This window comes from Ursus arctos, unplaced genomic scaffold (genome assembly GCF_023065955.2).
Source record: "Ursus arctos isolate Adak ecotype North America unplaced genomic scaffold, UrsArc2.0 scaffold_33, whole genome shotgun sequence".
Classification (NCBI taxonomy): Eukaryota; Metazoa; Chordata; class Mammalia; order Carnivora; family Ursidae; genus Ursus; species Ursus arctos.
The window spans coordinates 5,736,191-5,754,119 of NW_026623019.1; the positions used below are offsets into that span (position 1 = coordinate 5,736,191).

General features: G+C 42.2%; 2 protein-coding genes across 2 annotated transcripts in view; one reads left to right on the forward strand and one right to left on the reverse strand.

Annotated features, from left to right (window-relative positions):
- The first annotated feature begins 161 nt into the window (after window positions 1–161).
- On the forward strand, window positions 162–16,136 carry AK3 (adenylate kinase 3). Its single transcript, XM_026519254.4, has 5 exons — window positions 162–431; window positions 8,193–8,312; window positions 9,248–9,420; window positions 9,977–10,095; window positions 14,478–16,136. The coding sequence occupies exons 1-5, from the start codon at window positions 281–283 to the stop codon at window positions 14,596–14,598; spliced, it is 684 nt and encodes a 227-aa protein (XP_026375039.2). The 5' UTR covers window positions 162–280; the 3' UTR covers window positions 14,599–16,136.
- CDC37L1 (cell division cycle 37 like 1, HSP90 cochaperone) overlaps window positions 15,520–17,929 on the reverse strand; it is a 28,039-nt gene continuing 25,629 nt past the window's right edge. The window contains exon 7 of the mRNA XM_026519256.4: window positions 15,520–17,571. Coding sequence (XP_026375041.1) covers window positions 17,521–17,571 — 51 coding nt within the window. The 3' untranslated portion in view covers window positions 15,520–17,520. The remainder of the gene's footprint in view (window positions 17,572–17,929) is intronic.

Below are 17,929 nucleotides of genomic sequence, written 5' to 3' on the forward strand. Positions count from 1 at the left end.
GCGCGGCTTGCCGGAGCCGGGCGGGAGCGGGCGGGAGCGGGCGGGGAGGGGCGGGACGCGAGGAGGGGGCGCCGGGTCGCCGCGGGGCTGGCGCCGGAGCGGCCGGGGGCGGGCGGGGCGGCCGCGGTGGCCGTCGCCTCACTTCCGGGAGCGCCTGGGCGCCGCGCCCGCCTTGTGCGCGCGGCGCAGCCTGCCGGCCAGCCCCGCACCTAGCAGCCGGGGGAGCGCGCAGCCAGGCCGGAGTCCCCAGCGCCCGCGGCCCGGGCCGCTCCCTCCGGCCATGGGGGCGTCCGCGCAGCTACTGCGCGCGGTGATCATGGGGGCGCCGGGCTCCGGCAAGGGCACCGTGTCGTCGCGCATCACCAAACACTTCGCGCTGAAGCACCTCTCCAGCGGGGACCTGCTCCGAGACAACATGCTTCGGGGCACAGGTGGGAGCCCAGGCGGGAGGGGTGGCGGTAAGCCGTCGCCCGGGCCGGGATTTGCGGGCGGGGATGCGGGTCCGGGGAAGGTGGGGCACCGGGATGCCAGTCCGGGGATGCGGGTTCCCGGATGCAGGTCCAGGGATGCGGACGCGGCATCCCCCTCCCGCCGCCCAGGGGAGAGACCTTAGGCAGCTGAGCAATTGCGCCCCGAAAGCTTCAGCTTTGGGCAGCTTTGGGCGGGTTATTGGGGGAAAAGACTAGAGAGTTAGGCCAAGTTCGAACTTCAGAGTTTTAAGTAAACTGCTTGGCTTTGTTTGAGAGGAATGTCCAGGTCCAGTCGCTGCTGCTCCCTTAGGAACTGTGGCCTGTTCTCCACGTGCCCTTTCACCTGGAGAACTGAAGTTTGACCTGAAGGGTTTGCTCTTCCTTTTTTTTTTTTTTTTTAGTTAAACTCTGGAATTTTCTGGATCCAAACTTTCTCCCATAATCTGAAGGCCGGCTATTATTTGTGCTCGTTGCAGTCACAAAATTGGCTTAGATCTTTGATACTCCAGAGATTTCTTAGACAGGAAAGCTATTCTTGTGCATAGTTATCTGAAAGATTGTTTTGTTTCTCATGCCAAATAAATTCTTAAAATTCAGCACCAAATCCAGTCAACAAACTCTATACTTTACAACGGATGGATTTTATGTTAAGCAAATTATCTCTTAAGAAAGCTGTTTTTATTTATTTATTTATTTGTTTGTTTGTTTGTTTTATTTTTCTAAAAAAGATTTTAAAATATTTTTTTAAAGTAATTTCTATGCCCAACGTGGGGCTTGAACTCACAACCCGGATATCCGAGATCGAGAGTCTCACGCTGTGCGGACTGAGCCAGCCAGGGCCCCAAGAAAGCTGTTTTTAAAAGTCAACAGTAAGATGAGGTTTTTTTCCCTCAAAAGTGTTGACCTTTATTTTCCAAAACAGAACTCATTTTGAACCTCCTTTTAAAAAATTATAGAATTAATGCCTGCACAAGGTAAAAAAATAATTGGAAAAAGGACAGAAGTACATGAAATGAAAAGTAAAGCCCTCTCTCTGTTCCTGAGTCCAATTCTTCGCAGGGGAACAGGACCTTGTGTTTCCTTTTAGAAATGTGTATTTGTGTACAGCCACACACATATCTAGCCCTTATTTTATGCAGTGTGCAATCATACTGTGTACGTATTCTGCATCAGCGTATTTTCACTTTATATCTAGAATATTTTTCCACGTCAGAACATAAAAATCCATTTCTGTTCATGCTTGTATAGGTATCTGCTGAATCTAGATCATTTCTAGGTGGGGTTTTTGTCTTTCAAAATGTAACTGAAAAAAAGAGCCACCTCAACGCTTTAGTTTGTCTCTTGGAGTTCTTTGGTTCAGCACTTAGTCTGGCAAATGACTATTTTTCTCTCTTCTAACATTGATCGCTTAAGAAACATAGAGTGTATGCAGTGTTTTGTGGTCAGTTAACACTTCTTCAAAAGGTTAAATTGTTTGGCCTGCTTGCTAAATGTTCTTGATGCAACATACTTAAGTAGTTAGGTAACAATAAACAGCCTCCAGCCGGGCACCTGGTGGGGGTAAGGTTATCCAAAGTGGGAAGGCATAAAGAATGCCTAAGGGATTCTCAGAAAAATAACTGAGCAGTGAGGTATAACTGTGTGGTTAAGGAACACTTTCTGCAGCGAGGTAAGGTTCCACTGATTTGTGAAAACATAAAGCATTTTTAAAAATTAAATTGAAAGCCAAAGTAGTAAACTTTTTTCAAAATTAAGAAACAATGCTCTGTTTATCCTTAACATCCCCGGACAGGCCCACTGTTCCTTTTCTGGCTCCCTGTGGAGAAAGGGAGGCTACAGGGAGGGAGGGGAGGGGATCATCCCTTGCAAAGAAGTCCAGCTCGCCTCGGGCGCCTGCTCCTTCTTTAAAAGGTCTTAAAAAATGGCAGTTCTTTAACAAGGCAAACAGAAAACGGAGTTTAGGGAGATGTCAAGAGATTGTTATTACAGATGTTCTGTATCTCAGGACTAAGAATATATTCTCAATAAATATTTTTCTCTTCAAACATTTTTCTCTTCTTGGTTTTTATTTTTTTAAATTTATATTTTATTTATTTTTTTGGTGGGATTGGATATTTCCCATAGGATGAGAGCCAAAAAAGCGATGTAGTCTTTTATTAAAAAAGTTTCATGTTTTTTGATACTAAAATTAAGGTATATTTATTATAAAGGAAGAAAAAACATGTCATGAGAATATAAAAAAGATAATTAAAATCCTCATAATTCCACCACCCGGAAACAATTATAATTAACCCTTTCGTGCCTTAAATGCTTTTTTCCTGTTGCATTTGTATGTGTTTGCAAAATTGTTGCATTCTAAATGATTGCTCATATACCTTTTTTTCTCACTTATTGTGAGCATGTCCACACACGATAAAGCAGTCTTAAAAATGATATTTAATTTCAGTTGTTTTGGACGATTTTATTTATTTATTAGAGGGAGCACGCATACATGCGCAAGCAGGGGGAGGGGCAGGCAGAGGGAGAGGGATAAGCAGGCTCCTTTCTGAGGGACTCAGTCCTAGGACCCCAGGATCATGACCTGAGCCGAAGGCAGGCGCTTAACTGACTGAGTCACCCAGGTGCCCCAAAAATGATATTTAATTTTAACCTTTTCCTATCTTTGGACATTTATGTTGTTAACCATCCTTTGCTCTAGTAAATACTGTTATGACCCTCTTTGTTCATGAACACTTGGCAGCACCTCTGCTTATTTCCTTCCAATATGAAATCCTTAGTGTGGAATTTCTATAAATGTGGTCCTGTCAAATAGTGCTGCAGAAGGAAGGTACCAGTTTACTCTCAAACCACTATTTCATGAGGATGCTCTATTTTATAACCTAGAGCTGCATTTTATAGCTAAAGTTTAAAATCAACCCAGAAGATGTGACAAGGACACTGGACACACGAGGCTACCTGTTGACAGGAGCACACATGGTGGCCAGCACTGACCCCGGAGTCAAGAGGCTGGAGCCTGACCCTTAGACATTAGACCAGCCCTCTGGTTTAAAGATAAGCACGTGAGTTCAGGAGAGGTTGAAGAACTCGCTCAATCATCAACAGCAGTTACTGGGAGACAAGGGTGAACACCCAGGCCTCCTCGAGCGCTAAACACTTTCTTTCCCTGATGCAGTGTTGATGGTCAGGAGATCATTTTAGGTGGACACAATTTTTTAATCTATTTATTTCAAAGGATATTTGAAAAACAACAAACACACCAAATCTTTTTTTTTATGAACATGATAATCCGTTAATTTGAAAAGCTGGGTCCCATAGAAGAAAATTACGTGGCAGAAATTGTGAGGTCACGACGGGATTGCCCAAAGTTTGAGAAACTGCCTTGCAGCTTAGCGCTTCTCAAAGAGGGAACCCTGCGCTAGATGGCTGATGCTTTTGAATGTCCTTTGTGCTCATGTGTATGTTGGGGAAGTTGAACTCAGTAGATAATCTTCAAAGTCTCTGTCAGCTCCCAAGATTCTCTAACAAAAACTTTTATTTTATACACCTGCGTAGCATAGGTACACCTAATTAGAATGATTTTGACAGTAGGGCAAATTATTTTTGTAATGGCAAAAAACCCCAAAACCCTAATTTATAAGAGGCAATTATTTACATGGTTGGGAATTCCAAAAAATTTAAAAGGGCATTTAGTGAAATGATCCTTCTAGAGCTATTTCATGTATATACAACCAAATGTCACCTGTTCTTTCCTGTTTGTTTTTCTCTTACATAAATGACAGCAAACGGTAATATGTTCTGTTCCTTTCATAATCATGCTTTTTATAGGGATTGCCTCATTTTTAATAGCTTTATTGAGATCCAATTCATATACCATATATTTTACCCATTTAAAGTTTACAATTAATAGACTTTCATATATGCACAGAGCTGTGCAACCATTACTATGGTCTGTTTTAGAACATTTTCATTACCTCCCCAAAGACACTTCATACCCATCAGCAATCACTCCTGCTCCCTTCCCCCCACCCAATCTGAGCGCCCAGCAACCCTAATCTACTTTCTGCCTCTCTCGATTTGCCTATTCTGAGCATTTCATATGGATGGACTCATACACTATGTGGTCTTTGTGTCTGGCCTCTTTCACTTAGCGTGATGTTTTCAAGGTTCACCCATGTTGTAGCCTGTGTTGTTTCTCCATCCATGGTACCGCTGAGTGGTATTTCATCAGATGGATGCAGCAAATTTTATTTACCCATTCATGAGTTGGTGGACTTGTTTTCCAGTTCTTCCACTTTGTAACATATATCAGTACTTCAGTTCTTTTTATGGCTGAATGATATAATTTTGTATAGATATATCACATTTTATTTATCCATTCATCACTTGGTGGACAGTTGAGTTTCCACTTTTTGGCTATTGTGTATCATGTTGCTATGAACACTCCTCGTGTATAAGTTTTTGTGTAGATGTCTGTTTTAATTTCTCTTGGTGTGTGTGTGTGTGTGTGTGTGTGTGTGTGTGTGTGTATACCTTGGCATGCAACTGCTAGGTAAGATGGTAACTCTTTTTGGGCACCTGGGTGGCTCAGAAGGTTAAGCGTCTGCCTTCGGCTCAGGGCGTGATCCTGGAGTCCTGGGATCCAGCCCCACATCAGGCTCCTCCTCTGGGAGCCTGCTTCTTCCTCTCCCACTCCCCCTGCCTGTGTTCCCTCTCTCACTGGCTGTCTCTCTCTCCGTCAAATAAATAAATAAAAATCTTAAAAAATAATAAATAAATAAATAAATAAATAAATAAATACAAGTTCCTAATCAGATATAGAATTTATAAAAATTTTCTTCCATTCAGTGGATTATCTTTTCATTTTTGTGGTGTTCTTTGAAGCATAAAGGTTTTTAATTTTAATGAATCCAGTTCATCTGTGTTTTCTTTTGTTGATTGTGCTTTTGGCTTCACGTCTAAGAAATCATTGCCTGATGAATAGTCAAGAGGATTTATGCCTATGTTTTCTTTTAAGAGTTTTGTAGTTTTAGCTCTTACCTTTAGGTCTGTGATTGATATTAATTTTTATATTTGGTATGAGGTAGGGGTCCCACTTTATTCCCTTGTGTCTGGATATTCAGTTGTCCCAGCAGCATTTGTTGAAAAGACTATTCTTTCCCACACTGAATTGCCTTGGTATCCTCCTTGAAAACCAATTGATGGTAAATGTAAGGGGTTATTTCTGGAGTCTCAGTTCTGTTTCATTAATCCATATGTCTATTGTTATGCCAGTATTGCACAGTCTTGATTGCTGTTTTGAAATCCAAACTGTGTGTCCGCCAACTTTGTTCTTTTTCAAGATTATTTTAGCTGTCCTGGGTCCCTTGCATTTCCATATAATTTTTAGGATCAGTTTCTCAGTTTCTGCAAAGACACCAGCTGGGATTTTGATAGGATTCCATTAAATCTGTTAGTCATTTTTGGAGACTATTTCCATCTTAATATTAACTTTTCTAATCCATGAATATGAGATGTTTCTCCATTTTAGTTAGGTCTTTAATTTCTTTTAACAATGTTGTAGTTTTCAGACAGTCCATTTTACACTTTTTAAAAAAATGTATTGCTAAGTTTTTTATTTTTGATGTAATTGTGAATGGAATTGTTTTCTTAATTTTATTTTTCAGACTGTTCAAGGCTAAATTTTTTGTATATTGATCTTAAATCGTGCAACTTTGCTGAACTCATTAGTTCTAATAGTTTTTTTAGTGGACTCTTTAGGATTTTCTATACAGAAGATCACCTCATCTGCAAATAGAGATAGTTTTACTTTTTCCTTTCTGGATGCCTTTAATTTCTTTTTCTGGACTACGTGCCCTGGCTAGAATCTCTGATACAATGCTGAGCAGAAGTGGCAAGATCAGATGATCTTTTCTTAATGCTATTTTTATACTGATGAAATTAAGAACTTTTAAAATGAGTTCCATCCTCCCATTCCATTTGGTGTCATTAGTTGAGGGCTTACAAGAGGGCTTGGTCTGAAGAGTGAGAGGTGAGCAAAGGGGCCAATCCCTGTTTTAGGGACTCAGCCTTGAAGCAATGCAAGTTTTTACATTTTTCCCCCCAAACACGGGTGATGAGGCTGACCTCTGCTTCCCCAGAGCGGTGGTCAGAGCTGGTCAGAGCGACAGAGAGGTGCACACATACTAAGTCTGTGCACCTTCACAGCAGGTCATTTTATTAAAAGTTTCCTGAGTGCCCTCCCAGGGAACCAGGCCCTCTTCCAGACACAGTTTGTAACCCCTGCCCGTACACCTGTCAATTCCGTGCAGTTAATGTGCTTAGTGAAAACCTAAAGTTTCATGCAAATGACAATTTAGAATCTGTTCTGAAGTCAGTGTGGCAGTTTATACCAAGAATTATGGAAACAGGGGCGCCTGGGTGGCTCAGTCGTTAAGCGACTGCCTTCAGCTCAGGGCGTGATCCTGGCATTCTGGGATGGAGCCCCACATCGGGCTCCCTTCTCCGCTGGGAAGCCTGCTTCTTCCTCCCCCACACTCCCTGCTTGTGTTCCCTCTCTCGCTGGCTGTCTCTCTCTCTCTCAAATAAATAAATAAAATCTTAAAAAAAAAAATAAGAATTATGGAAACAGTCATATACTTTGACCTTTTAATCTGACTCTTAGGAAGTTATCCATCAGAAATAATTAAAAAAAAAAACAGAAAAAAGAAGAAAAGCAAGGGTATTAATATCCTTAAAAGTAGCAGTGGTAGGGCAAAACCAAGACCAATTCAGATAATTTAAATGTCCAACAGTCCTGCTGCAATAATGTTTTATATATCAAACTTGGGTATATATTGATGGGGTGTTAAACAGTTAACCAAAAATAACTATATAAAATCACTGAAAAATATTCACAAAATAATGCTAAGTGAAAAAAGAACACAAAACTGTATATACGCAGGAGCACCTGGCTGGCTCAGTCTGTAGAGCATGCAACTCTTGACCTTGGGGTCGTGAGTTTAAGCCCCACACTGGGTGTGGAGCTTACTTAAAAAAACAAAACAAGAAACCTATATACGCAAAGATTACAATGGTATTACAATTCCTAATGTATACAGTATAAATAGTTTGGTGACAAATGATGAGCAAATCAAAATATTGTTGTGTAAGAAGAACATCAAATTGTGGGTAATACTTTTCAATTGTCCATGAATTCTTCGCCAGGGCGTTTAGTAAAATATAACACGAACACCGTGCTAATCTGGGCAAAAACCGAATTGTGACAGCAGCGTCTATTTTAGATAAGAAGCAGCTACAGTAACATCATAGCAAGCACTTACACTGAGCCTCTTATAAGTAATGACTATGTCAGGTTCTTATTTAAAAAGAAAATAATTTCTAGTATTCTGTATATTTTTTCGGATAGAAAATTTACAAAATACAGAACAGTGCAGATATATTAAAAATCACATAGAGATGACTGCTATTAACATAGTGTCAGTAGCTTTCTAGTATTTTTTCTGTCTATACATTTGCATTTATATATTTTTATGTAACAGCGAATTTGAAATAGGTATAGATTATTTTGCAACTTCTGTTTTTATCACAATAGTTGACAATGCACATTTTCTTATGACGGTGCTATCCGGAGGTCATCTCTAGGCTAGTGGTTTCCTAGGGGCCTGGAATGGGACAAAACAAATACGCTCGCTGATAGGTTTTTCCCTCCCTCCTCTGCTGTAGAAATTGGTGTGTTAGCCAAGACTTTCATTGACCAAGGGAAGCTCATCCCAGATGATGTCATGACTCGGCTGGCCCTTCATGAGCTGAAAAACCTCACCCAACATAGCTGGCTATTGGATGGTAAGTGGTGTTAGGAGCATTTCAGCTGTCCAGAATGATGAGCGTGTGCAGAGAATGAGCATTTCGTGGCTACAGACACACATCTGGTGGGTGGGGGTGGGGGGGCCTGAGTGCTGCCATTCACCTCCCTGAGGCCTCAGGCCAGTCATCTTCTCTGGGCCTGCTTCTTCATCTGAAGGGAAAGACAGAAGTGTACTGCACGATTTCTACGCTCCCTTCAGATGACTAGTCCTTGTGCCCTCCTTTCAGAGTATTTTATGAGGACAGAGAAGGAAGGGTGGAAAGTAATTTGCAATCAGCTATAAACTTTTTCCAGCGAGAGGTGGGGGCGAGATTCTTGAGGACAGGTTGATTTTTAGTTTTTGAAGAGGGAGAGAGGCATTTATTTTAAGGAATTGGCTCACAGGATGTTGGAGGCTGACGGGTCCCGAGATCTTCAGGGTAAAGACCCAGGAGAACCCATAGGTGGTCAGCCTCCAGTCTGAAGGCCAGTAGGCCTGAGACCCAGGAGGAGCTGGCTTCCATTTGAGTCAGAGGCAGAAAAAGCTGGTGTCTCGGCTCAAGGGTGGTCAGGCAGGAGGAGGTCCCCCTTATTGGGGGTCAGGCCTTCTGGTCTATCCAGGTCTTCCGTGGATTAGGTGAGGCCCACCCACATCAGGGAGAACAACCTGGTTCACTCAGTCTCCTGAATTAAATGATACTCTCCTCCAAAAACAGTCTCACAGACACACCCCAGATAATGTTTGACCAGTATCCAGGCACCCCCATGGGTCCAGTCAAGTTGATGCATAAAATGAATCACCATCACAGCCGCCCTACAGCTGTGATCAGCCTGCCAGGTAGTACTGCTTTTCTTGATTGTTCAACAATTAATTCTCTTCCTTCTTCCCCCTCCCAACCTTCCTTTATTCTTTTTTTTTCTTTTCTTTGTAAAGGTTTTCCAAGGACACTTCCACAGGCAGAAGCCCTGGATAGAGCTTATCAGATAGACACAGTGATTAATCTGAACGTGCCCTTTGAGGTCATTAAGCAGCGTCTCACTGCTCGCTGGATTCATCCAGCCAGCGGCCGAGTCTACAACATCGAATTCAACCCTCCCAAAGCTGTGGTGAGTTGTTGTGGTGGCACAGACGGTCTCTGACTCCTCTTGCCCTCACAGACATTAAGGGTTATGACGCCTGCTTCTGAGGGAATGTTCTCAGGTCACGTGGTGTGGTGGACGCATCCAGTGCACTCAGCTTGTTGGTAAAGGAATCCGTGGGAACAATGGGTGTTTGTTACTCATTCAGAAGCATTTACCGATTTCCTACTCTGTGCCAGGGAGTGTGTTAGGAGTTGGGGTAAGAAGGGTTAGTGACTGCTGTGGCTTATTTGGGGGTTACAGTTGGGCTTCTGAGGCTGTTGCTGAGTCATGTTGTATGTATGTGAAATTACTGAGAGGCTGCTTAGGAAACCTTTTAACTCTAAGGACTGATACTGGAGATGACCCTGGGGTCTCAGGGCTCTGCGCAGCAATGATCTGTCTCTGGATTTGTTTGTTTACTTAAAAGCACACTTTTGTGCTTGGTGCTTACATAGAGATGTCTAAAAATCACTGAACTGCTTATACAAATATGCTTCAAAGATGAGACGTTTGACCCCAGCCTCTTGTAACTCCTGTTTAGGGCATTGACGACCTGACTGGGGAGCCTCTCATTCAGCGTGATGATGATAAGCCAGAGACAGTGGTCAAGAGACTGAAGGCTTATGAAGTCCAAACACAGCCGGTCCTGGAATATTACCAGTGAGTTTGTCACTTTTCAGAACTTGTCTTACATGATGAAGCTACTAAGTCAGTTTTCGGTTATCTATGCTTCACAGCTGAAATGTGAAAATACCAGAAGATCCGATTCAGATTGGTTTAAACAGTAAAGGAAATGTATTAGCTTATGTAAGAGAGAATTCCAGAAGGCAGGGTGGGCTTCAGTCACCACTAGGTTTGATCAGAGTTCTGCCATTCTTTCAGCTTTGCATTTGCTGTGTCCTTAGACCCCTGCATAGTTGCACACAGTTGCCAGGAACAGGCAGGGCGTCCTCTTTCATGGAGAGCTGAGGGGTCAGCTTTCCTCCAGGTGAACAAGAGCCCCACGCGTCACGAAGGTGGCACCAGCTTGAACCAGCCACCGTGGTCAGGGAATGCCTTGCACTGTTTTAGGCCTAGATTACTGCCCATTCTGGAACCAGCTCCTGGTTGGAAGGGAATAGGCTGGTTGGTTGCCCCCTGGAGTGGGGAGTCCCCCCAACTCTGCTGTCAAGTAGAGGGAGGGCTGCTGTGGATGCTGGGGAGGCAAGTCAGATAATGCCCGCTACCCGTGCCATTAGAGAATGCCTAGAAGCCTCAAATGGCAACCTATCCTCAGATCATTTATTTGGCTAATAGTCTTTAAAAGCTTATGTTCGAACACAATTTTGTCTGCTCGTTAGGGAATTCATATCCCACAACAAATAAGGGAACTATGCTGAATAAATATTTGACTCAGGCTAAGAAAGAGTGCAGTGTGCTTACCCAGTCTTTCCCTCTGCTCCCGGAAAAGTGATTGCATCCCAATTCCCTCCCTAACAGTCACTAACTGAACAGTGATTCAGTGTCAAGACAGCCCAGTGCTGTGGTTGGAGCACATTCTGGATCCTGACTGCCTGAGTTCAGTCTCCAGCTCATTGTTGATTAACTTGGTCTTAACCTCTTGTTTAAATGGTAAGAACGGAGGGTCGAAAGAGCACGTTACTAGGAGTGACTCCTAGAACTGTGTCTGACACGTAGTGGACGCTGGATCATCGTTGGCTGCTGCTGCTGGTGTAATGGGGACCACGTGCGGTGACCTCTGAAGCCAGTCTCCAAACTGTTCTAGAGTAGTACTTTCCGGCAGGTGAAATTACAAGAGAGCTGGCAGTTCACTTTCTCCAGTCGCTGTTACTATAACTTTGTGGTTTATATAATGAGCTTGGCTCTGCAGGTGACCAGCTGTGTGTGTGGCCCTGGGCACAGTCTTCATTCAACCTTTGTGCCTCAGATTCGTCATGTGTCAAGTCAGAGCGGTATTAAATAGCACCTACTGGATAGGGCTGTAAAGGGAATTGAGAGAATCCACATAAAGACTTACCGCAGCCCTGGCACCAATAAATCACTTGGTGGTAGTTGCTGTTTTTATTTACCCTGCTGACACTGGTCCACACAGGTCAAGGCCAGGCCCCAATAAATTGCACCTGCTCTATGTGGGGGAGGCAGAGAGCTGGGTAAATCGCAGTTCCATACAATGGGATATGTGCTTCTGTCACAATGGGATATGTGCTTCTGTCAATCGGGAACCTCATTCACACTAACTTCAGCAAAGGGGAATTTATTTTACCTACGAAGTCCAAAGGTAGATCCTGGGTCCAGGTGTTCAGACAGCATCCCCAGGCCTTGTGCACGCTCAGCTCCACTATTTCACACTGGCCTCAGTCTCAGGTGGGCCGTCCTCATGTGACCCCTGCAGCATCCCAGCTTGTTTCTTACCAGTTCAGCTACTGAGCAGAAAAGAGGGCCTCTTTGCCAGAAAGAGTCCTGAAGTTCACACCAATTTCCTCTGATCATGTCCATCCTGGAAGCTGGGGAGTAGGGAGAGTTCCACCCAAATCTCATGGACTGAGTTTGGCGAAGGTGTTGTTTCCCAAACACGGTTTTGTTAATCACTCAAAAGTAACCAGAAGGGAGAACACATTGTTGCTGGGCTGATAAGAACACTGCAAGGCTGTTCATAGAGGTTACCACTTCATGCAGTGGAAGTAGGGGTTACTTCTGTCCAAATGTGGGGAGGGGAGTTGGGAAGGCTCCAGAGAGGAAGCGTATGATCTGGGTCCCTATCTTAGGAGATACCCTAGTCTACCCTAGTCGTTTTTTTGTTTTTTTTTTTAAGATTTTATTTATTTGAGAGAGAGAGAGAACATAAGCAGAGGGAGGGAGGGGCAGAGGGAGAGCGACAAACAGACTCCCCACTGAACAGGGAGCCCAATGCAGGGCTCGATCCCAGGACCCTGAGATCATGACCTGAGCCAAAACCAAGAGTCAGACGCTTAACTGACTGAGCCACCCAGGCGCCCCAACAGTGGCAGTTACTTAAAGTTAGTCTTAACTCTGGCAAATTTTATAAGGTCATAGAGGAATACTTTTGTCCTCAGGGAAGCCTCTGGAAGTCAAGTGAAAGGTTGCAGGGGGAGGACTGATGTCTGTTTTTAGAAAGAAACCAGAGTTCCTCAGTTGCTCTTAGGCAGACTTTAAGACACTGTGTGTGAGTTGGAGGAGGAAGACAAGCAAGAGGAGGAATGCCAGAATTTCTGGAGGGAGTGTGTGTTTTGAAAAGCAACCCTGGGATTCTGATCCTGCTCACCGTCTTACCCCCAGGGGTGAAGAGACATTGGCTGCTGGTGTGGCAGCAACCCATACAATCTGCTTGGGGAAAATGGAGAAACACAAAAACAGTTTTTATTATCATTTCCCCCAAAATTCGAAAGAGGAAAAAATAAACCAAGGCAAAAAGCAGGAAGCATCATCAAGTATTAGGAAGTAGTTTGCAAGTGGGTAAGTAGACAAAGCCAAGGTTGTCTGACAGGCCCTATGTTTGGAAATCTGGGCTGTTACTTTACTTTCTAACATGCAGTTTTATCAGTAAAATAAAGAATCTGAGCTTTAGAAAGGATTACGTGAGCTATTATATTTAAAACACTGAGCTTGTGCTAAGTAAGTGCTCCTGTTTTTCAACTGACCATTTCCGTAAGCCACAGGACACAAGTGAAACTAAAATCTAGGTTTACCAATGCCAAACCAATGCCTTTCTCTCCTGATCACAGACTGTACTTACTGAGACCCCAAAATCCACATCATTTTTTTAAAAACTCTTCTCCCCTACCCCCCACGTGGAGTTTGAACTCAGGACCCTGAGATCAGGAGTCGTATGTGCCACCCACTGAGCCAGCCAGCCGCCCCTCACATCATCATCTTTTGTGAAGAACCACTTTGAGTGCTGAAGACACAAGAAAGCCGTTGCGTGGAATGTTTCGAGGACCAGCATAGGTTACCGTTGCATCTACACGGTAGGAATCGTGATCCCAACGTGCAGATTGAAATGAATATATATAAAGAATTTAGAGAGTATAGAAACAGAGATGCCATTTCATCATTGACTTGTTCTCTGAAGAAGAATCCAGACTGGAAGGAAGCACCATAATGCTTTATAAGATCATGTCTCAGCTCAACCAGAGAAGGATTTACTGTTGGATCCAAACGTGTTGTGTGGTCAAGTCTAAGAAACATATGGTCTAAATGCGAGATTCTGAAAATCGCGGAAGGAGCCAAAAGGGTTTTGAACCTTTCAAATGGCATGGAGGAGATAGTGAACCCTGCGAATGTCTGGAATGGCACACCCAGATTGGGGGAGAGTCCATTTGAGATTCTATTCCAAATAGGGGGAAAGATCTTTGCTTCATGTCATCGGATGACACTACAACTGAACAAAAGGGGTCTGGAGGTGATACAGAAGATGTGGCCCATCAGTCAGTCACAGGCTGCTCTTAAACAAGTGGTGTCTCAGCCAGACCGACAAAGCATTTGAGCAAATCGAGAGGGTGTAATCACAAGAAGCTGTCATTTTTTAAAACTTTGATATGCATTGAAAACAAAATAGATCTCAGGGCAACTCTGCAGTGTCCAGTGGTGTCTATATGGCTCTGGGGTCTTTCTTCTTCCTCTAAATGTGTCATGGTCCTTATCAGTTAGGAGGATTTATTTTGCTAAACAATTTGCTAGCACATTACTCAAATTATAAAACAACAAAACCCAAATCCTATTTTTGTTTCTTTTGAATCTAGTGTTTAAATTACAATAGAAAATTATAGGTTTATGACAAGTAGATGATATGATGCTACTTAGGGGGATGGCTTTGTTAGCAGTAACGCCTTCAGATTTTTTGTTTTGTTTCTGACACTTTGCCTAGTCTGTCTAGTTAAACATTTGACTAATATTCTGTTTGATTTTGGAAGTATTTTAATATGACCCAAGATATGAATAAAGTTTCTCCTGGAAAAAAAAAAATCACTTTGAAAAAGCTCATCAGGAAGAGTCAGACCTGTGTTCTTTTGTGTCATTTTTAGGAGAAAGGGGGTGTTGGAAACCTTCTCCGGAACAGAAACCGACAAGATCTGGCCCCATGTCTATGATTTCCTACAAACAAAAGTTCCACAGATAAGCGGGAAAGCATCAGTTACTCCATGAGGAAAAGTGCATCTCACCAGTAAGAGGAGCAGAGACTCCTCGCCTGTGCATTTAGAAGCTCCTTGTTCTGAGACTGGCATGTATGAATTCTCTGACAGTTTTATTCTGGAAACAGGCTGTGTCAAATGAGCCCGATACTAAGACTCATCTTTTCATTTAGTGTGTTTTACCCAGGTATCTTCTATGGGTGTGCCATTAAAAAACATCGTATGTCTTAACTTTTGAAAAATGTTCTAAAGCATAATTAAAAGAGCAATTGGTAGTAATGTAATTTTTGTTCAGAAAACTGGTTGATAAAAATTTTGTTTTTCTGGAAAAGCTAAAAAATATTCCATGTCTCTTGGTAAAGTATCTCATTAGAGAAATGTGTGTAGACTGATCCCAAAAAACTGGCATTGTTAGCACTGTGGTACGTGGTTTTGTGAGACACTGTGTCTATCAAGTTCTAGAAAACAAGCAACTAGATATGCAGATTAGTTTCAGGATGAAATTCACTGCTGCCTTTACACTAAGAAACTAATAAGCTTCGTCATATATACTGTACTTATTGTGGTGTTAAACCTTCAGTTTACTCAGAATTTTCAGTCTGCTATAAAACTGTTAGTAAATCAGCATATAGGAAAAAACTCAGGTTAAGAATCGTGTGCTTTAGGATCCACTTGCCAGTTTCTGTTTTTGATCTATGTATGGTCTCCTGTGACGAGTAACAAAGTACAAAAAGAAAAGAAAACCCATGTCCCTAAGTAAAGTAAGCATACTTGGTCCTCAGGACGTAGAAACAGATCAGGTATGCCTGGGGAGAATTCCCTTGACACACATAAACAATCCTAATTAGTAAACAATCAAAATTAGCAAACTAATCAAATTAGTAGTTAAAAGGATTTACGTGAAAGGTTAAAAAGGACCAGTAAAGTAATTGAGTTTGCTGAAGGAGTTCTTTATTCCTAATCAAAGCAGTGGACACCTGCTCTCCTTCCCCGCCACCCCACCATCCGGCAGGGAGAGACGTCTGTCTGTGTGTGTACGCTGAGTAGCCATTTAAAAGGGAAGATGATGTGCTTTCTTAGTGGGGCAACAAGGATACACGCTTCTGGCCTGTGGCCTGGTAGGAAGAGTGGGGTGAGGAGAGGCGGAGAAGAAACCCGACTACATCTTCACTGGCATATTTACTCTTCCTTTACTTGGTGCTAAATCCAGTGCAACAAGTCCTCGTATAAGCTGTTGATAACTGCCTTTGAACGTCTGGCCCATGTTATCCCGGGCACTTAAAATACAAATGCCAGCAAGTGGTTCTTTAAGTATTTTGTGGGGGAAAGCTTTTGTTTTTTAAAAATTTAATGTTTAATGTGTTTTAAAAATTTAATGTTGATCTTTCAGAATGGACCAAGGATTATAGGACACATTTAATTCTTTACAACTTTCTGTAATGCCTTATTTGAATGTTAATGTGACGCGCTTTCTAAAACTGTTGTGAACTACTAAGCTTATGAATTATCACTGGGTTACCAGGCGTACTACAATAAAATTAAATTTGAGAACTGTGGGTGTTACTTGGTCTCCGGTATTCCACAGGGCCCACTCCATCCCACCCTCTGCTCTGCTGCCCTGATGTCTCACTGGCTGCTGAATTGGTGACTGCTCTCTGATAACTGTCTCACAACAGTACACGGGCTGGTTTCATTTGAAGCTCGATCTCCTACTACAGGATTGCAGGCATACTGGCCTTCTTATCACACATAGATTTGGAAATCAAGAAGAGGGATGGAAGAACATGGCTTTGAAAATGAAGACTTATTCCCTCCCTACTCCCAAAACACTTCACCCAAAGTTTTGTACACACATCATTGCTTTGGGGAACGCCTGCACTTACTAAAGCAAATAGAGAGAACTTGTTTTATGCTGCATGAGTTGGTGTCAGACCATTCTGATGAAGGCTCTCATTGCCGAGGAGCACGTCCTGCTAAAGAACACAATGCTCAATGGCCGTCACTATGATGTATGTGCCACATGTGAATATGTCTACAGCCGAGTGCCACGGCTAGGAGGAGCCACCATCCTTAAAGGCTAAGGAGAACAGTTCCTCAACCCATTACCCTATGTTCCAGAATACCAGTTATTTTGGTACACTTTACATAAGCAGGATGTGCTGTGGGAAATGCAAATTGACAGTACCATCCACAAATTTTCTCAATTCCATTTGAAATAGATGACACACTTGCTCAAATTTCTAAACCCCAGCCCACAGCTACTTTTCCCCCAGGTATTTACAATGGCATTCCAGCAAAATATCTTGGACACTCCACAGTTTATGACAAAACTTACCTATGTTAAAAACAAATCATGGTAATTACAGACCAAAGGTTAAATTGCCATAATGCTTGCAACCAACAGGAAGAATAAGTTTGTATTTTAAAACATGTTTAAAACATACAAGTTGTGTCTTCTCATTGACAAAAGACATAGCTTTCTTAGTTTTGCAACTCAAGATTTTGATTTTGGAAGTTATTAGTTTAAAATTTTTAAAACACAGTAAAAACCAATATGCTTTGTAGAGTGCATTCCCCACTCTGTTGTGTGTTTGTGTTTTAAACTCAATAATGATCACGGTTTTTCCATATATATATATATATATGATCACTGAGTAAAGTTAAATTTATGCCAAATTGCACTTTGGAAGGATTTTACCAAAGTAAATCAATTTGGTGATGTTTCATATTTTATCAAAGGACTCTTAAGTGTTTGAAGAGAATCATGCTGTTTTAAGAAACCAAGTGAAAGATGCAAGAATTTTTTTTTTAAATCATTTTCATACTTAGAAAAGAGAAAACTTTAAGGCTAATGAGAATGGTCTGACTTCATTATTAGATGCTAAGCAACTCATAATCAACGTTTATTCATTTTCGTAACCCCCCCCCCATCACCTTACGTAGTAAGCAGGCAAATACTTATTCCATGAGTCCACTTCTCAGAGACCTGTGAAATGGTATACAATATCTATTACAGACGGGAAATGGATGCAAAGGATTTTAGGAATTTTTAAAATGCGTATGATATAGTGACAAAACTGAAGTGAACAGCATGACCTTAAACCTGACAAATACATCTCTGTCCCACACTAATTTAAGTACTAAAACACATGACTGATCTTGAGAACAGTATATTGACATCTTCTTATTTTTCTCTGAAAATGCCCCATGCTTAACTTCAGGATCACTCTGCCTAAATCCACAATAAATTTTTTCATCCTGTAAGTAAACCCACTTACTAAACCAGACTCACGTTCTTTGGTCAGCATGTTAATTCACTCTTAAAAGGGGAACAGGAATGTTAA